Source organism: Bufo gargarizans, chromosome 6 (assembly GCF_014858855.1).
Source record: "Bufo gargarizans isolate SCDJY-AF-19 chromosome 6, ASM1485885v1, whole genome shotgun sequence".
NCBI lineage: Eukaryota > Metazoa > Chordata > Amphibia > Anura > Bufonidae > Bufo > Bufo gargarizans.
This window is the reverse complement of record NC_058085.1, coordinates 313,676,634-313,694,663: the sequence shown is the minus strand read 5'-3', so window position 1 is coordinate 313,694,663 and position 18,030 is coordinate 313,676,634. Positions and strand designations below refer to the sequence as shown.

At 41.0% G+C, this 18,030-nt stretch overlaps 1 protein-coding gene across 1 annotated transcript in view; it reads left to right on the top strand.

The window, feature by feature from the left end:
• The window catches only part of PLCE1 (phospholipase C epsilon 1), a 288,266-nt gene that overhangs the window by 265,119 nt on the left and 5,117 nt on the right, over positions 1-18,030 (top strand). Inside the window, 5 exon segments of the mRNA XM_044296488.1 lie at positions 2,471-2,732; positions 6,019-6,134; positions 11,632-11,760; positions 15,987-16,193; positions 17,437-17,604. Of these exon segments, the coding sequence (XP_044152423.1) occupies positions 2,471-2,732; positions 6,019-6,134; positions 11,632-11,760; positions 15,987-16,193; positions 17,437-17,604 (882 nt within the window).

The window sequence follows — 18,030 nt, the reverse complement described above, 5'->3', positions numbered from 1 at the left end:
TAAGTGATGAAAAGTCGGGACATATCCCTAGCAGACACTTGTTAGCAAACTTCCATATGATGCGACATGGAATGAAGCCTAGTTTTTATGCTACAGCTATGAAGGCAAATTTACGCAAATGACGCCTTTTAAGCTAATTGCTTGTAATAGTTTGAATGTTTTTTTATATGAAAGTCATACAATTTTTATGTCTCTTTTTGTAAATCGACTTATACGGATCTGAAACCCGCCGCTTCTGTATGTGAAATGTAGTATATGGACAGACTGGTTCTGATATTCTCCACCTTGGCTATAGAGGAGAGTCCATACGCCCCAATAGAGCACACGGATGGAATTCATTCAGATGGCACAAACTCTAAAAACCACCAAAATACCGCCATCCACTGCTTGAGCTGAACATGATTGATTAGGTTAGAGTGGTTGTCTGAGATTATCCTCAAGATAGGTCATCAATATCAGATCAGCAGGGGTTCGACTCCCGGTACCCCCACCGATCAGCTGTTTGAAGAGGCCGCACCGCTCTGGTGAGTGCTGCGGCCTTTTCCTAGGCCGATGACATCACATCCATTGGTTGCATCACTTGGATGGAGTGAATGAGGCTGAGCTGCAGTACCAAGCACCGTGGCTGTCCAATGGATGGCGCTGCACTTGGTAAGGAGGCTGCAGCGCTCACAGCAGGCCCGCAGCCTCTTCAAAGAGCTGATTAGGAGGGGTGCCGGGTGTCGAATCCCCACCAATCTGATATTGATGACCTATCCTGAGCATAGATCATCAATATTAAACAGCCAGAAAACCCCTTTAACCTGGCTGGGTTGCCATAATGAATGAGTACTGACCAAAACTGGGTCTTGCCAATTCCTGATATTGTATGTACTGTATGTATGTGATGTTTGGAGATGGACCTTGTAGTCATGTGCTTTCTATTCTAACATTACTTCTTGGGTTATTTTATCTCTTTCTAATGGCTGATACACTAAGGCCTCTTTCACACAGGTGTCCCAGATTTGCTCCGGATGCGTTGCATGAGTGCACACGCAATGTCAATCAGTTTTGACTGCGATTGCGTTGCGTTGTTCAGTTTTTATCACGCATGTGCAATGCGTTTTGCGCGCACGTGATAAAAAACTGAATGGGGTATCCAGACCCGAACCTGGACTTCTTCACAGAAGTTCGGGCTTGGGATCGGTGTTCTGTAGATTATTTTATTATCCTTTATAACATGGTTATAAGAGAAAATAATACCATTCTTTAATACAGAATGCTTAAAAAAATGTTGATTGAGGGGTTAAAAATAAAAAATAAAATTAACTCACCTTATCCACTTGATCACGCAGCCGGCATAGTCTTCTTTCTTCTTCTTAAAGGACCTGCAAAAGGACCTTTGATGACGTAATAGCGCTCACCACATGGTGAGCGTGGTGATGTCCGCGCAGGTCCTGCTGAGATCTTCTATCTTCATTCAGCAGGACCTGCGCTGATGTCACAGCGCTCACCACGTGGTGAGCGCGATTACGTCATCAAAGGTCCTTTTGCAGGTCCTTAAAGAAGAAGAAAGAAGACGATGCCGGCTGCGCGATCAAGTGGATGAGGCGAGTTAATATTTTTTTTATTTTTTAACCCCTCAATTGACATTTTAGTAAGTATTCTGTATTAATTGACATTTTAGTAAGTATTCTGTATTAAGAATGCTATTATTTTCCCTTATTACCATGTTATAAGGGAAAATAATACAGTGAATTTACTTTAATGGGGTCCGGGGTTGCTCATCCCTATCATCTCCTAGCAACCATGCGTGAAAGTCGCACCGCATCCGCACTTGCCTGCGGATGCTTGTGATTTTCACGCAGCCCCATTCATTTTAGGATATAGAACATGCTGCGATTTTCACGCAACGTACAAGTGATGCGTGAAAATCACCGCTCATCTGCACAGCCCCATGGAAGTAAATGGTTCCAGATTCAGTGCGGGTGTAATGCGTTCACCTCACGCTCGTGTGAAAGGGGACTAACTTCATGATATAGACGTTGCTATGTAAAACACCCCGGAAAGCTCCAGATCCCCTGCATAGACAGAGTACACATCAGTTGTCTTCATGCACCCCCAAAGGGTGGTTACTACAATGGGACAGATTTACTGATCCTATGGATGATGTAAGCTTTGAAAGACTGTCTACACCTGCACCAGATTTTTCAGAACAAGACTTTGGTCCTAAAAATGAAATAATGATAAGAGGTGAGATGAAGAGAACCACTAATGGCTGTTATATAATGTTTGGTGCTATGAACTGAGTTACTGCATACTGAATGCAATATATTCAACTAGATTTATCCTTTTTATTTCTATAAACCAGTTAATTGGGGACTAGCCATTATGAGAAGATCTTTAAAGAACAGCATCTCTCTCCTTTATCTATATTAGGTAGTCTTGACCTTCAATGTGCCGTAAATCTGAAACTGTGCTTGTCTTACAGATTGTCTCAGGACAGAATGTCTGTCCAAGTAACAGTACAGGAAGTCCTTGCATTGAGATTGATGTGCTGGGGATGCCGGTGGACAGCTGTCACTTCAGAACTAAACCAATCCATCGCAATACTTTAAACCCAATGTGGAATGAACAGTTTATGTTTCGCGTCTACTTCGAAGACCTTGTATTTCTCCGATTTGCCGTGGTTGAAAACAACAGCTCTGCCGTGACTGCCCAAAGAATTATTCCTCTTAAAGTTCTGAAGAGAGGTAATCTTTCATTGTGAGATAATCATTCACCGTGATGTGTAGCGTGATCTCACTCATGTTTATGTAGGCAAAAGTTTGCTCATGCGATCAGCACCGTAGGACTTCACTAAGGGCAGATTCACATCAGCGTTTAGTTTTTCTGATCCATCAGAAACAGAAAACAACATTTAAAAAAGAATGGATCTTTTATTATGAGCATTTGTTATGCTCATTTTGCATCCATTTTAACCATTTCCGTTTGAGATCCATTATTTTAGACGAAGAAAAGTCCTCCGTGGTACAAAGGACTTTTTTTTTTTTTCATCTCAAGTAACGGATCTCAGATGAAAGTGGCTAAAATGGATGCAAAATGTGCATAAAAGATGCTCAAAATAAAGGATTGATTTTTTTTAAAAGAACGGAAAAAAAAACGGTGATAAGAATCTACCCCAAGAGTGCAATCTATTGATGTGTATTACTTGGTGGCAGTGTAGAAAACTGGATCATGTTGTATATGTCTTATATCCATGAAATAAAACTTTAGGAGGACAGGATTCAGGAGTGAAGCTGTACTATCCACCATGACCAGGAGTATCACAGAGCTTCTCCATGGGAGCTTCTCCACTTTTCCACCTGAAGAGCTATAGGAAAGATATTTTCTCAGTTTGTTCCTCTGCCTCCCTTTGTAGCATTCACTAGTGAGTCAGAGTAAGGTTGGGTTAACCATCCGTGCTACCATTTTCAGTTTTCTGTTCCATCACAGAAAGCTGTAGCAGTCAGACAACAACAAGGGCGGGCTGGAAACTTAAAGTGGTCCTGGAAAAAATACTAAAAGTGGCCCAGTTTTGTAGTTGGGGCCAATGGAAGGCAGGGCCAGCAATACCATATTGTGGCACATTATCCCACCCCAACAGAGCCAAATACCACAGTCGATCACAAAATACTGCCGCCAGCAGCACAAAATACATCCCCCAAAACATCCACTGGCCAGCTGTGAGGAGGACCCAGGTGGCCCCCTGGCCATTGGCCCACTGGGAAGTTTCCCTGTAAGGTCTATGGCCAATCCGCCCGGACAACAGACACTAGTGTTGAGCGAATCAAAGGACTTTGATCCGAATTTCAGGGAAAATTTTATTCATCGCAAAGCTGAATTTCCTCATACTTCGTGGTATCAAATAGATTTTCCCTGAATGGCGGTAAAAAATAAAAAAAATCATACTTACCTCATCCGTTTGAGAGCAAAGAGCCGGCCGCTGCCATCTTGATTGAAGATCTCACACGAAATTCCGCGTGCAGTGACATATGACATCACCACGCCGGCGGATGTGATGACGTCATCACAAGCCGCCCGAGATTTTGCGCTAGATATTCAATTAAGATGGTGGCGGCCAGTTCTTCACGATCAAATGGATGAGGTAAGTATGATTATATTTTATTTTTATTATTTTACACTGTATTATTGCTGTCAAATGCTGCGATCAGCTATGAACATGGCATCTGAGAGGTACAATGACGGGGGGAAGGGGGCGCCATCGCCGCTCCCTATCATTGCACCCAATACTTATAACGAAATGCGCTTTGTGACAAAGTAATTCATCAAGAAGCAAATTATTTAGTAAAATTTGACGAAGCAGCGAAATCTAATGGGGCACCAATGGGGCCCGATGGACTGTATTGATTTATAATGGGCTCCATTAGAATCTAGAGTCCATAATTTTATTCAACAAAAATACCAATGCATGCTGCGCAAATATGATAGGTCCTTAGGCTCTGATCACATTAGTATCATGGTAACATACATTATAAGGCTGAAAATAGGCCTCCATACATCCCGTCCATCCTATCATCCTGCATAAGCTGATCTGAGCGTCAAAAAGCAACTAAAGCCAGAAAGAAATGACTGCACCTAAGGCCTCATGCACACGACTGTATTTTTGTTCAGTGTCCAATCTGCATTTTTAGTAGATCATATGGGGGCCCATACATCTCAATGGGGCCGCAAAAAATGCACACAGCACACTCTGTGTTGTCCATATGTCCGTGCTGTAGTCCCGCAAAAAAAAAAAAAATATATAAGCATAGGACTTTTCTACAGAAGAGAAAAAGAAAATGGCAACATGTACAAGGTCGGACCACAAAAATTAATTCAATATTCTAATATATCATTAAAGAAAAATGCCATGTTGGTGAAAAGATTTTAATGTTATGGCTCTCAGAATATGGTGATACAAAGATAAAAAAAGGAAAACTGTCTTAGTGGCCCAAAGCAACCAATCAGATTCCACCTTTCATTTTTCAGAGCTCCTTTGGAAAATGAAAGGTGAAGTCTGATTGGTTGCTATGGGCAACTATGCCAGTTCTACTCTACACCAGTTTGATAAATGACCCCATAGTCTTTATTAAAATGTATTTATTGTGAAAAAGTGGTAAAAACAATAAAAAATCTATAAAATTGGTATATTGACATAATCACCCTGACCCACAGAATAAGAATAAGTTATTTATGCCATGGTGGACACAGCTCAATGTACAGTATAACGCGATAATGGAATTGCTGGGGTTTTTTTCATTCTTCCCCAGAAAGCATTAACAAAAAATCTGAAAAATCAGAGTGTTGTGGCTCTATGTGACGATGAAAAAAGAAAAAAAAAAATTGTTAAAGGGGTTGGCCACTTTCTGGCTACTTGTGACCAGTGTGTCTATATGGCACTTACTAATATAACCTTTGTTTATATTCTGTCCCGTTTGCTATATTTCATAAGCCATGTCCCCTTGTTAGGCAAACGTTCTGTGCTGTCCACAAGATGGCCGCTGATGGAAGGTCATGTGACCAGGCAAATCACCTCCATGTGATGTCTGCTCTATTAAAATACACTGCACCTGCACTAAAATCTCAACTATACAAGTGCAGATGGCAGGTGCAGTGTATCTGAATGGAGGAGTCATCACATGGAGATGATCTGCCTTGTCACAGCCATTTTATGGACAGGACCTCTGTGGGGACAGCACAAAAGATTTAGAAAACAAGGGGAATATCTTATGAAATATAGAAAGTGGTGCAGGCTATATTAGTCAGTGCCATATAAGTCATCTAGCTAACAGAAAGTGGCCAACCCCTTTAAAGATCGGCCCTGAAGGAGTTAAAACTGCTGGTATTGCCTTTTACTCTGAAACATATATAAGTATACTGGTGTCTGTCAGTAAAGTGGTTTATGGTTTCATATTTCTTAGCTGATGTCTCTCCAAGTAGCGATAATGTTCTGCTCCTTCCAGTGACGTGTTCCGTTCCTTTTACATTTATCTGCAGGCTACAGACATTTACAGCTTCGCAACTTGCATAATGAGTCTTTGGAGATCTCCACCCTGTTCATTAACAGCAGAAGGATGGAAGAAATCCCCAGTGGCAGTCTGCCAGCCTCTGTGGTAGGTGCTCATATTCATAAGCTTTAAAGGGGTCGTGTCACTTCAGCAAATGGCATTTATCATGTAGAGAAAGCTAATACAAGGCCCTTACTAATGTACTGTGATTGTCCATATTGTCTCCTATGATGGCTGGATTCATTTTTCCATCACATTATACGCTGCTTGTTTCCAGGGGTTATGACGCTCGGCAGTGTTTTATTGTAAATAAAAGAGGGCAAGTGAGAGCATCGGACATCGAACATCAGGCGGCCTGCCCTAAGTGAAATTATGGGTGTGTCCAGGTTCAGATATGAACCCGTCAACCCCTTTAACAATAGTCAGCCAGTCACTGGGGGTCTGGCTCTATAACCCTTCCCCAGCAATAAATAGTCAATGATACATTGACCAGCTTTGTGAGCATCTCTTTTGTCAAGGGAGCTCAAGCAGAAGCATCCATGCATCTCTCTAAGGCCTCTTTCGTTGCGGGAAAATGTGCGGGGGCGTTGCGGGAACATGCACGATTTTTCCGCGCGAGTGCAAAACATTGTATTGCGTTTTGCACTCTCGTGAGAAAAATCAGCATTTTTGGTACCCAAACCCGAACTTCTTCACAGAAGTTCGGGCTTGGGATCGGTGTTCTGTAGATTGTATTATTTTCCCTTATAACATGGTTATAAGGAAAAATAATAGCATTCTGAATACAGAATGCATAGTAAAATAGCGCTGGAGGGGTTAAAAAAAATAAAATAAAAAATTTAACACACCTTAATCCACTTGATCGCGCAGCTGGCATCTCTTCTGTCTTCTTTCTTTGCTGTGTGCAGGAACAGGACCTGTGGTGACGTCACTCCGGTCATAACATGATTCATCACATGATCTTTTAGCATGGTGATGGATCATGTGATGGACCATGTGATGACCGGAGTGACGTCACCACAGGTCCTGTTCCTGCACAGCAAAGAAAGAAGACAGAAGAGAAGCCGGGCTGCGCGATCAAGTGGATTAAGGTGAGTTAAATTATTTTAATACATTTTTTTAACCCCTCCAGCGCTATTGTACTATGCATTCTGTATTCAGAATGCTATTATTTTTCCTTATAACCATGCTAAAAGGGAAAATAATACAATCTACACAACACCGATCCCAAACATACATGGGTACCAAACATGCAGATTTTTCTCACGCGAGTGCAAAACGCATTACAATGTTTTGCACTTGCGCGGAAAAATCGTGCATGTTCCCGCAACGCACCCGCACATTTTCCCGCAACACCCGTGTGAAAGGGGCCTAAGGGCTCCGTGCCTGTATAAACGACCGATCCGCAATATACGGGCATCAGCCGTGTGAACGCCGACCTGTTGATTTGATACAACCAAAGACAACATCATCTTTATTTGAAACAAATTTACATACATTTTTGAAAGAGATCAATATAAACAATAAAAATAAAAATTTCTGAACAAATATAAGTAAAACACATGTTGAATTTCTTGATCTAACAGTAAAAATCGATGGGAATAGATTGGTATGTAGTACATTTCACAAACCGGTGAGGAGAAATTATTATATTTTATATTCCCGCTGCCATCTCCCACGCTGGCTAATAAACATACCTACAAATCAATTCAGAAGGCTTAAGAGAAACTGTACGAATGAAGAACAATTCAAAAATGAAGCCAAAAGTTTAAAAGAACAATTTCAAATTCAAAACTACCCGAATGAAATAATAGAAACTTCCCTACAGAAAGTAAGGGCCATGGATCGAAAAGAATTCTATATTGCCACCAATAAGAAATAAAAAAAAGATGAAAATATACGTATCATTCTACCATTTATTACACAATATAAAACAATAATCATCCAAAAACACTGGTATCATCTTATGAAAGATAAGGTAATAGGTTTGCACCTACCCATACGCCTATTAATAACATATACTAGAGCTCCAAAAATTGCTCCATCAATACAAAATAGGTCAAGCAAAATCCAAACGAGTTGACTAACGTTAAAAGGCTTTTATAGGTGTGGGAGGTACATTAGTTGTAAAACTACGAAACACACAAAAATAAGTTCAACACACAATACCCATTCCCTCCAAGTTAAAGAACATTTAAGGCTACTTTCACACGAGCGTTCTGCTGTCCGCTCGTGAGCTCCGTTTGAAGGAGCTCACGAGCGGAGCAGAACGCTTCCGTCCAGCCCTGATGCAGTCTGAATGGATGCGGATCCGCTCAGACTGCATCAGTCTGGCGGCGTTCAGCCTCCGCTCCGCTCGCCTCCGCACGGCCAGGCGGACACCTGAACGCTGCTTGCAGCGTTCGGGTGTCCGCCTGGCCGTGCGGAGGCGTGCGGATCCGTCCAGACTTACAATGTAAGTCAATGGGGACGGATCCGTTTGAAGATGCCACAATATGGCTCAATCTTCAAGCGGATCCATCCCCCATTGACTTTACATTGAAAGTCTGGACGGATCCGTCTGAGGCTATTTTCACACTTAGCTTTTATATGCCAATATAATGCAGACGGATCCGTTCTGAACGGAGCCTCCATCTGCATTATTATGATCGGATCCGTTCAGAACGGATCCGATCGAACGCTCGTGTGAAAGTAGCCTAACATGTGACTCTTCGGATGTTATTTATCTTTTGTAGTGTCCATGTAAAAAACAATACATAGGGCGGATCAAAAGAACAAAAAGAGAATAGCTGAACATATCTCCAATATTAAGAAAGGTTATGAGCTACACACTGTTTCTAAACACTTCAAAGAATTCCACAATAAGGACCCAACGCCACTCACCTTTGTAGCATTTGAGAAAGTTAGAAGACAGTGGAGTGGAGGCAATCATATTGCAAATATGTCAAGAGTCGAATCCAGAAGGATTTTCAAGTTTGATACAATAATTCCTTCAGGCCTTGTTGCTGAAAAGGAACTCTTTGGGTTCCTATAGATTTGGGGTGGGTGCCCTTTGAGGACGGGACACCGACGTTCGGCTGTCTACCAGCACCTCAATCTGTCTACCAGCACCTCAATATGAACTAAATATGGATAGAAAAAAATAAAATAAAATAAACAACCAAAATATAGTCAAAAAAGGGAAAACAAATACTAATGTGTTGTACCACAAAAGTCATGTTGATCTTTTATGTATATATATTCTACAAATAGACAAAGATATCAATTATTTTCTTTTTATATAAAAAAAACGCACAAAAATCGCATGAGAAACGCATGTGCGTTTTTTGTGATCCTGTGATTAGGTTATTACTATATATTTTTTGAAATTATTTTTATATGTCTTTGTATGTTATTAATATCCTCTATATGGGATTTGTGATTATTTTTGTTTTTAGGCTCATGATATTTAGATTTGCTTTCCATAATACCTTGAACATAAATGCACAAAGCAAACAGTATACACAGTATATATATGTGGAGAGCTAGAATCCAGACCAGCTATTCTCAATTGCTTAAAACTGGGATACCTTGATACCCCTCCTCCTTGTTAGTAGATGACCCTATAAAAATCTATTCCGCTCAGACACTGTACCTTCACCATAAATCGGGACATTGCTATAACCTGAAGAATTATTATTACTATATATCTACTACAGGAGGACTAATAACAAATAAGAATATTTTTACAATTGTACTTTTCCACAAATATTAAGGACAAACTGGACCTTTTTACTTTATATGCTTTTTTTTTTTTTTTTTTTAGATATATATATTACATATATATGACAATCAAGAGGAATACAATTGCTAATTGATATTAGTCACCATTATTATGGATCATTTTCTGTTTTTATAGGGAAATTTTTATATTTTTTTATTTTTATCATCAATTTGTTATTGATATAACCATGATCAGACACTAACTAGTTTAAGACTCATAATATCGATATTGACTTTTTGATCCATTCGATACATCTTGTGAGTTTAATATACCATTGATTTGTCTGATCATGATTAATCATTACAACTATCACTAATCATGTATACTGAATAATACTCATACCGTCTGTTATCCATTTACGGGTCTATCCTTTTAGTTGCATTTTTGTATATTTTTATTATTGATATTTTTATTCCAAATAAATGCATTATATATTCTACTACATTGTTCCAGATATAGTGTGTGCCATCCATATATAATTGCTTTATCCAAAGATAGGACTTCACCTATCTTTTCTGTAGCTGAGGCACGGATCAGAAGCCCATGGAACCACTACGAAGTGCTTCCGTGAAATATGGGGTCCATGCCTCCACACCGCAAAAGAAAAATAAAGTCCTATCTTTTGTGGTATTTTGCAGATCGTGGACCCATTCAAGTCAATGAGTCCACATCCACACCAAGAATGCACATGGGCAGTGCCTATGCATTGCGGGGGGCCCTTACGCATGTCTACATGAGCCCTAAGGCATATGGAAAAGGATCATCTTCATCCTTCAACACCCTTTTAAAGGGGTTCTCCAGGAATAAAAAAATTGAAAATACTTAAATATTATATTATAATAAATAAATTCACAAATATCTTTCATTACTTAGAATGGCTTGTTTTGTCTAGTGAGCAATCATTAGGAAAAATAAAATGGCCGCCATCCTATCAGTACACACAAAACCTGTCCTAATCACACAGGAGGACAAGTTACTTCATCACAATAAGCCATAATGCTGCCTCATCCTCCTCTCTGCTTGTCAGGAATCATGATCCTGAATACAGGTGAATCTCTGTGGGAATGGAGATGAGAAGACATGAGAGGAGTCTCCATTACCACAGCCCCACATTACCACAGTCTGCCCTGCCCTTCCTCTCTGTACTTCATGTCTCCTCATGAACTAAATTCCCCAGAGATTCAGCTAAAGTTCTTATCATCTGTATTAAGGATCTTAATCCCTGACAAGTAGAGAGGAGGAGGATGAGGCAGCTGTTTACCTCAGTGTTGAAAAGTAACTTGTCCTCATGTGTGATCAGGACAGGTTTTGTGTGAACTAATGGGACAGCGGCCATTTTGTTTCCCCTGATGATTGCGCCCCAGACAAAACAAGCCATTATAGCTAATGAAATGTATTTGAGAATAAATTTATAATAAAGTAATATTTAAGTATTTTCATTTTCTTAATTCCCGGAGAACCCCTTTAAGTAGTCCGTCTTACTTTTTTAAATGTAAGAGGTAATCAAATAAGTCATATTCTCCTTAATTATCCTCTATCACTCCCGTTCCAGCACTTCCCAGTCCCCTGCTTCCTGGTTCTCTTGACTCAGGAAATGTGAACTCTTAGCCAATCAGTGGCCTTAGCGGTAATTGGCTGAGTGGTCATTTCCGGTGTGTCAGGAGGGACCAGGGTCCATCATGTATCGAAGAGTATGATTTATTTTATTTCATAGTATTTCATAGTTCTGAACCTGTTAAAAAATATTAATCTGCTAGACAAGGTGTCAGTGATCGCTTACATTTTGTTTTTAGTATTTTATAAATCGAGGCATTTTACATGGTATCTTTTCTTCTAAAGGTTTTTAGTTCAGAAGAAAGGAGAGAAGCATCAACATTTAAAGTCACGGTGCATGGGTTACCTGGTCCAGAGCCGTTCTCCGTATTCTCTATAGGTAGTGGGACAACTGCAAAGCAACTGCTAGATCAAGTAAGTTTCCATTTTTACGGTCAGTATCTTGGTGAGAATTGTGGGACATGGCTGTCTCGTCATCTGACAGCAAATGTCAAATGCTGCTTGAACAATATAGCCATAGACGGGCGTCACGGATTTTGTCCGGATGCGTTGCGGGTGCATTGCGGCAAACCCGCGCGAGTAGGCACGCAATTTCAGTCAGTTTTCTATGCGATTGCGTTCTGTTGTTAAGTGTTTTCCACGCGGGTGCAATGCGTTTTGCACGCGCGTGAGAAAAAACTAAATGTGGTACCCAGACCCGAACCCGGACTTCTTCACTGAAGTTCGAGTTTGGGTAAAGTGTTCTGTTGATTTTTATTATTTTCCCTTCTAACGTGGTTATACGGGAAAATAATAGAATTCTTAATACAGAATGCTTAGTAAAATGTCCATTGAGGGGTTAAAAAATTAAAAAAATAAACTGGCCTCATCCACTTGATCGCGCAGCTGGTATCCTCTTCTTTCTTCTTCCTGCAGGACCTGCAAAAGAACCTGTGCTGGCGTCATCGGGCTCACCACATGGCGAGTGTGGTGAAGTCAGTGCAGGTCCTGCTGAATGAAGATAGAAGTCCGGGTTCGGGTCTGGGTACCACATTCAGTTTTTTATCCCACGCGTGCAAAACGCATTGCACTTGCGCTGAAAAAACTGAACAACGAAACGCAATCGTAGACAAAACTGACTAAAATCGCGTGCCTACTCTCGCGGGTTTGCCGCAATGCACCCGCAACGCATCTGTACAAAATCTGTGACGCCCGTGTGCAAGGGGCCTGAGGGTGTTCATATTCACCTGTTCTTGTGCTTAAAAATTGGGAAATTTTTTATGTTGTCTGAGACTTTCAATAATGTATCAAACAAAATGGAACACGACTCCTAAAGGAGTTGTGCCACCATTAAATATTATGTTAATATAATTCAGCATGAAAATCTACTTACTTTTCTAATTTACTTTCTCTTACAAAAATGTTCCAGTTGTGAGATATTCTCTTTATTTCATTATAATGACACCCCCTACTGTTCACTCTGTATAGTAATGTGTACGACCATCTACTGAGGTGGTCGCACATGGTCAGTTGCATCCTTCAACTGCCACCAGTCATGTCTACTGTTAGAAGCATTGACGGTTACAGGGAGAGCGCTGCTTCAGGAAGGATACACCCCCTGAGCTTCCAGCCTGAAGAGAATCTAGCAGAGCAATTTGTCATTGAATACGAATGCTCTGGATCAGTGTGTTCCAGCTTTGATAGAAAGAGATTGTCTTGAGATTAGTGATGAGCGGCAGGGGCAATATTCGAATTTGTGATATTTCGCAAATATTTGGGTGAATATTCGTCATATATTCGATAATTAGCGATTATTTTCTTGATTGCGCGCGCAATACAGGCGTGGGTCACTGTTGCTACATTCTTCAAGCTGCTAGAAGTTTCCTGAGACTGCAGAAAATGGTTGGCACGGCAGAACATTACAATAGCTTTATATGCAGATAGAGTGCTCCAATATATTCGCGATTGCGCAAATCGGCACTAATGATGCGGATATTTTGGCGCAATACGTGCAACTTCACTTTTTAACAGGTCTGACTACTTATTAGTGATTGGGGCACTAAGTATTGTTGTGAAGTTGTGACATCACAGCACTATGTCTGTATGTAGCATGTATGTATGGACAGCAGAAACAATCAGGTACACTATATCACTATCTAACCTACACTGACTATCTCCCACTAGCTATCTGTATTATATATATAAGCTAACTAACTAATGTAATTACACAGCAAAGCACAGAGCACAGCAATGACACCGCTCTCTCGCTCTCAGAACTGCAAAAAACTGCAGGAAATGGCTGCTGGGGAGGTTCTTATATAGTAAGGGGGAGGCAACTTTCCTATTGGTTGCTAGAGATGTTGCTAAGCTCAGACAAAGACATTGCAGCCTTCTCATTGGCCCACAAGCAATAAGGGAGGTTACTGATGAAAAACAAATCTTGAATATTCGAGAATACGAATATATGGCATTATATTCTAAATTCTCAAAGTAATGATATTCGCGATTAAAATTCGTGATTCGTATATTCGCGCCCAACATTAATTGTGATGTACCATATGATGTCTGTTTTCATTTTTTACATCAATCAGAACTCCATTATGGATGGCTTTAAAAACTTTGTTGTGCCAGTTCCTTGAGCTAAAACCAGAAGTGAATTCACAAGGTAGGGGAAGTATAAAGGAAAGACTTTTATTGTGCTGGATCCACTGCTTGGCACAAAACAACTCCAGTGGCGTTTAAAAAAGTTTTTAGTGTGTTTTTGCTGAAAAAAAACACTGTTCCAGATGTTGGCAGTCTACCAGAAAACATGCAGGAACCAAAAAGCATTTCTTTGCCTAAGGACGAATGCACACGGCCGTGTTCCGCGGCCGAGAGAGGTCCGTAGTATGCCGGGCTGGATTCCTGTTCAGAGCAGGAGCGCACTGCGTCATTGGTTGCTATGACGCCGTGCGAACAGGAATACAGCCCGGCATACTACGGTATATTTTTTGTATACTGCGTGTATACTCATAGCTGTATATAGCTCTGATAGACCCGACGTCTGAAAGCTTCCTGTAAAGACAGATCTCTGAGACCAGAAGTGATGTCATACGAATGACCGATGCAGACAGGGTGACGTGACATCATTGGGGCAGACAGGGACGTTACACAATAAAATTATTTTCAGCAGTTCTATTACACGGCATGTTCTGGTATGTAAGTCATGCATTAGTTCCTGCTGTGTGGATTAGACTTTGGATTCTTCATGGATAGTTGCAGAAGATAGCCTAAGACTAAAACCACATCCACTATCTGCACTGAAGAGGTTTATGTCTCTGTGAAGAACTGAGTGTGTTGCATATCGCAGTCCTGGATTTCCTTTGTGATCCGGCTCAGAAGCTGACAGTTAGAAATAAATGTAGCAACTGGAGCAATGAATGGGGAGATCTCTGGATCCATGTGAGGTCCAGGGCTGGTTCTAGCTTTGTTAGAAAGAGGTTGTCATGTCCTGTATGATGTCTGGTTTTCATTGTTTGCATCCACCACGGCATAACCCTTGGTTATCTGCTTTCGATAGTCCTTACTTAGAAGGCTCGCTTGACCATATATTACAAAATATGTCTCCTACTGGGACCCCCAGCAACCTGCTTTGATTTGTAGGGAAAACTGGCAGTAAGTGTTCAAATAATCCTGCAGCGCCATCACAGGAGAAATGAAGCATTACACAGGGTATATTCGAATCAATGGGTTGTCTATTTAGGCTCCATTCACACGTCCGCAATTTTGCAGAACGGGTGCGGACCTATTAATTTTCTATGGGGGCGGAATGGATGCGGACAGCACACAGTGTGCTGTCCGCATCCGCATTTGCGGAGCGCGGCCTCCGCAAAAGATAGAACATGTCCTATTCTTGTCCGCAGCTGCGGACACGAATAGGCATTTCTATAGGGGTGCCGGGCGGGTGTGTTGCGGATCCGCAATTTGCCATACCACGGAAGTGTGAATGGAGCCTTAATGTAGGACAGGGCAGGTCCTCCAGAGCCGGAGACTTTTTTGTGATTGATCTCTATTCTGACCAAGAGATGAGGTACAGAAGGCCCCTATACTAACTCTGGTGCTGGTTTAAAAACTGTTAAATATTTTTTGTGGGGCAACCCCTTTAAAGGAAATGTGTCACCAAAAGTTTTATTTTCCAGTTAAAACCAGATAGTAACACACATTTCTTTTTTCTTGCCTGGGCTCTTAACAGCATTTAGAAAGCATTAAGAAAATTGCTTTATGGCAGCCCCATGGGCCATAGACACAATGGTCAGGAGGAGACCTCATTGACTTCTATGGGAGAGTTTTCTAGGCATGCTGTGTGACCTGTGCAAAGGTTAAGAGGGAGTAGATAAGCTGTGATATCACGCTCTGTCATTGAAATCCTGCCTGTGATGATAATGTGATGACTACCGAAAAGCCAGCATATTAGTAGGCCTATTGGCCGATGTGAAGACTACACAATATTTTAGATATTGTTTAAAATATAGTAACATTGAAAATTTAAAAGATTTAAACAAAAATCTGCAAAAATTCTAAAAAAAAAAAAATCTGTTCTGATAACATTTCCTTTAACTAAATGTTAATAAAGCTTTGACACAATATAGTGTTAACAGTGCCCTGTTTTGTGGTTTATACAGATTCTGGCTACTAAAAACAGACCTGAAACATGCAAGGACTATTTCTTATTGGAAGAAAAGTGTTTTATATCAAAAGACAAAAATGAATGCAGGAAACTTCCATTTCAAAGGGTGCTGGGCCCAGAAGAAGACATCCTGCAGATCCTGAATAGCTGGTTTCCAGAAGAAGGCTATGTTGGAAGAATTATACTTAAAACTCAAGAAGAAGTATGTTGGCTTAAGAATATTATTAATATGTTGATGTGTTTGGTGTAGAAAAATCATAAATGTAAAAATATCCCTGTATGCCACATTTGAATGGAGCGATGGATGAGGATACGCACCACCAACCCATTCAAAGTCTACGGGACAGACCAAAAGAACCAAGCCCTGTACTACGGTATCTCTGGCAGTCCCAAAGAAACGAATTGAGCAGCAATGAACCTGTTCGATCTGACACTTCATCCATATGGGGTCATCGGACTCCCACCCTAGTGATCGGTGGGCGTTCCAGTGGTCAGTTTTTAGCAATTCTGTAGATGGGGATAACTTTCTTTAACTGGAAAACCCCTTTAAAGGATCCCCCCCAAACAAAACTTGTATACGGTACGATGCCAAATGCAGAACCCTGGTGCTTGACGCGGGGATTCTCTCTTTGGTGATCTTTGAATCCCTTTGTCCGTGCAGCAATTGCTCAGACCTTGCACTAGGCATAACACAGCCTATCTGTTTTACCTGGATTGTTTTTCTTTTCATTATTATGTTAAAGGGGCTTTACAACTTTTTTTTATACTGATGACTTTTCTTCAAGATAGGTCATCCGTATCTGATCGGCAGAGGCAGGACACTCACACCCCTGTGGATCAGCTGTTTGAGGAGACCACAGCGCTCCGGTGAGGCCGCTGCATCCTCACAGCTTACCAAGAACAGTGCCGCACAGCGGCTTTGCTTGGTATCGCAACTCAGCCCCATGTACTTGGATGGGACTAAGCTGTGTCTAGGCCATGTGACCATTGAACGTGATGTCACTAGCCTAGGGTAGGCTGCAAGAAGGTCTTCTCAAACAGCTGATCTGCAAGGGTCCTGAGTGTCAGGAGCTCCTTACACTGGCATGGGGTGTCCTGGTGGGTAGGGATACCCATCTATACTGTCCACATGTCCAAACAGAATAGGGATGGTGGATGCCATGGTGAGAAACCCTTCTAAAGGGATTGTCTATAATTTAATTAAAAAGAAAAAACGCATTCAGCAAGTGAATGGGACTGAACTGCAATACCAGACTCCTTTCACTTGCTACAGGAGTTGCATCGTTTTTGATAAATAGCAAACCCTTTTTGTAATCTTGGAAGACTCCTTTAATGTCAATCATGGGGCTATGCACCAATAAAAGCAAAGACTGTATTATATTACAAGTATTTATATGTTATGTTGATGGATGCCTGCAACAAATGATAGTTTGATGTTTCTTTAGAACCTAAATGATAAAAATGTATGTGTGGAGGAAAAGGAAGAAAAGGAGCCAGCGGTCACTCTAGATGATGAGAGCTTCTTTGTCCAGGTGCATGATGTGTCTCCAGAACAGCCGCGCACAGTTATACGGGCTTTACGCTTCAGTACAGCACAGGATGTTATTCAGCAGGTAACTGAGTCGCCTTCAGCACTGAATGCTACCAAGGTTCAAGGAGATCCTCACCATTACTCAACCCTCTGTATCTTTAATGCATCACAAACCGTACACACAGGTGGTCATCTTGACTATCTCATGCACAGTCAGACCTCCCTACTGAAAAATGGTTTATATGATGCAGCTCTGTGTATTCAGGACGTTGGTCTGTATTGTAATAAAGTATTAGGTTTACAAGCTTTCAGTAAGGAATCTACAATTTTTCACCCAAATTACATATAATTATGTATTTTGTACTGATTGATTTCCCTGCAGCGCCTCCACAGGATAAATAAAGCATTGCATGGTGCTGGGTTCTCCAAAGAGCTAGAAGGTTTTTATAGCTACTATCAACTCCCAGGGGTTATCCTGAAAAAGATAATGATGACCTATCCTTAGAAT